The sequence below is a fragment of the Amphimedon queenslandica genome, unplaced genomic scaffold (genome assembly GCF_000090795.2).
Source record: "Amphimedon queenslandica unplaced genomic scaffold, v1.1 AMPQUscaffold_8739_Cont19321, whole genome shotgun sequence".
NCBI lineage: Eukaryota > Metazoa > Porifera > Demospongiae > Haplosclerida > Niphatidae > Amphimedon > Amphimedon queenslandica.
Genome location: NW_003550988.1, coordinates 1 through 2,768, shown reverse-complemented (window position 1 = coordinate 2,768; position 2,768 = coordinate 1). Strand labels below are relative to the sequence as shown.

The 2,768-nt window shown below is 30.4% G+C and overlaps 1 protein-coding gene across 1 annotated transcript; it reads left to right on the top strand.

Moving 5' to 3' along the window:
* Positions 1-6: 6 nt before the first annotated feature.
* Positions 7-2,269, top strand: LOC109591194 (uncharacterized). The gene is made up of 10 exons (XM_020006974.1): positions 7-81; positions 127-206; positions 260-479; positions 896-949; positions 995-1,150; positions 1,204-1,346; positions 1,407-1,445; positions 1,751-1,972; positions 2,016-2,048; positions 2,094-2,269. The coding sequence occupies exons 3-10, from the start codon at positions 374-376 to the stop codon at positions 2,169-2,171; spliced, it is 831 nt and encodes a 276-aa protein (XP_019862533.1). The 5' UTR covers positions 7-81; positions 127-206; positions 260-373; the 3' UTR covers positions 2,172-2,269.
* The last annotated feature ends 499 nt before the right edge of the window (positions 2,270-2,768 follow it).

Here is a 2,768-nt window from a genome sequence, read left to right as displayed (position 1 = left end):
ATCGTTATACATATGTCATAACTGGAGTTAATGAATTAGGAGAAGGAATATCTAATAATAAAACATTCTCATATCAAAGAGGTATAATAGACAATGATTACTGAATAATAAGTTCATCCCTTTTAGTGCCACAATCAGTTACCGAAGCTGGCTCAAATATAATAGCATTTAGTCAAAATACTTCTACTGCTTTCTTTAATATATCAGTAATGCCATGTTATTTAAATTTTACTCTTGTTAATGTGTATTATTATAACAGGTGGTATTGGAGTGTACTGGTGAAGCTCCTGAGAATGCTACAGTTACTATACAATGTACTGGAGCTGGTGTTATTTTTAACAACACGTATCTAGTGGAATATACTACACAATCAATGAATATAACAGGATCAGTATTAGTACCACTACATGAACAGTGTAGCATCAGTATTGTTTTTAGTAATGAGGCTGGTAGTAGTGAACCATTTTTAGAATTATTCAGTGAGTTATGCAAACTTCAAACATATATAGTATGCTAACAACTTCCCATACAAAATACCACCATTCTACATTACTTTTTAACTTATTACTTATAAACCTTTATGAACTCAAAATCAAGCAATTTAATCCATCAGTTGTAATTATAAAAGAACTATATTTAAATCATTTAGCTGACACAAATGCTAAAGCAATAAAAAATATTTTTTGTGACATTGAGGCATGAACTTTGAGGCCATGATTTCATTTTAATTGTGGGACATTTAATGGCGCCACATAATTAAAATACCTATTAATCATGGAATTTGCAAAAATAATTTAATCTCGTATGGTGCATTCTGATTGGTTAATTGAAAACAGTTTTATGGTAGAGTTGTTAGTTAATTTGTATCAGTATTCTTATCTAATTAAATTTTTAGATACTACTGCTAGCATTTTTCCTACAATTGCCACTGAAACCCCCTCATCAACAAGTATGAACTCATACAATCTTTAATACTTATACACATTTATAATAGGGGGGACTATTAATGACACCAGTCATTATATTATACCTGTTGTGGTTAGTACAATTAGTGTATGTATTGCACTAGTGCTAGTAATAATCTTAACAGTATGTGCTGTGATCATTGTTACTAAAAAAAGGACAAAACAAGTATATTCTTTGTCAATTGGTAAATATTATTGATAATTTTTGTTGCAAAAAAACTTATGATAAATATTGTAGACATGGCTAATACTGAAAAACTACAAGTTGAGGCCAATCAATATCAAGATTTTCATGAGTTAATGAATATCACATCAGCTGTAACATTGACTAATAATAGACCAATAGATGATGAGAGTCCCTATCATGTTGGTATCACTGAGGTAATCTATTATCTCCTATTGTGATATCAAAATTGTTTCCATTGCTGACATCATATCTAGTTTCTTCCTCGTGAGACCATTCCTTCCAACATTGTTGAAGTAAGGGTAATTCATGTGACTGTTATTTTATATCATGTTATTATAATGATAGTGAAATTATAAAAGATCTTATTAACAATAGAATAATAGTATTTAAACTTGACATAAACAACTGTTGCATCCACTATGCAACTTTGTTGCCAGTACCTTTGATGTGGTTGTGCAACATGTTGCATGAAGTTGAGAGTCTCTCTACTTCATTCAACATGTTGCTCAACCACATCAAAGGTTTGACTACAAGTTGCTAGCAACAATGCTGCATAGTGGATGCCCACCTTCATAATACCAAACTGATTGTTATTTAGGAATCGATGCAAAAACAGAGATCAGAAACTCAAGAGGACAGCATATCATCAACAGCATCAAATAAGATTCATGACCCTGATGATCTTGCTGTTACAGTTAATACCAATGACGACACTACTCATACTGAAGCTGTTATTGCTAAAAGGACTGATGCTCCTACTACACATAATAATCCACCTACTGCTGTTAAACCTAAAGCTATTGGAAATGTCAATGCTAGAGTAATTTAATTTATATTGATATAATTTTCTATCATTTTATTAGAAAGGACATGCCAAATTTACTAGCAAAGATGAGGTATTACATTAGATTATAATAACACATTATTATTTACAACTACAGCAATTTAAAGTAGAAGCATCAGAGCGTTCAGAAGAGGAGATGGAGAGAGAAGAGCAAGCTTTGGTAACAAAACAATGACATTGGACAGTTTTAAGGATCAACACAAAGGGATATCATTATTAATGATTTTGTTTAATCTCCCCTCATGTTTTTATAGTAATCGTTTTGTATCTTTTTTTTATTACTAATCCAATTATTTTTTAGACAAATCCCCAAAAAATTAATTTGACTAAAGTCAGCAATATCATCATTTGGGAGCAATTTAAAAATTCACAAAAATTCTATTTCAATCAGAATCAGCTCCAAATTTTTACACAGCATAAACCATGTATATGCAACAGAATAATTAAAGCAACATGGTACAAAAGTAAGAAATAGTGATTAAATAACAATAATAAAAATAATTATCCCAATTATAAGTCTCTGCATTATTTTGTCAGGTGTGACCAGCATTTTCTTGGTTTTAAAAAGCATTTAACACAATGTAGTTGTGGATTTTTAGTTCCTTCAAATTTTACAAAAACATCCTATACTAGTAGATGCAGATAGTACATAGTCTGTCATCAAAATAGCTACTGAGGACAGAATTCTCCATTTTTCAATTTCCTGATATCACTTCAACTTAATTATTGTTATCATAATTATTCTCTCAATCATACATGTAATAAATCATTG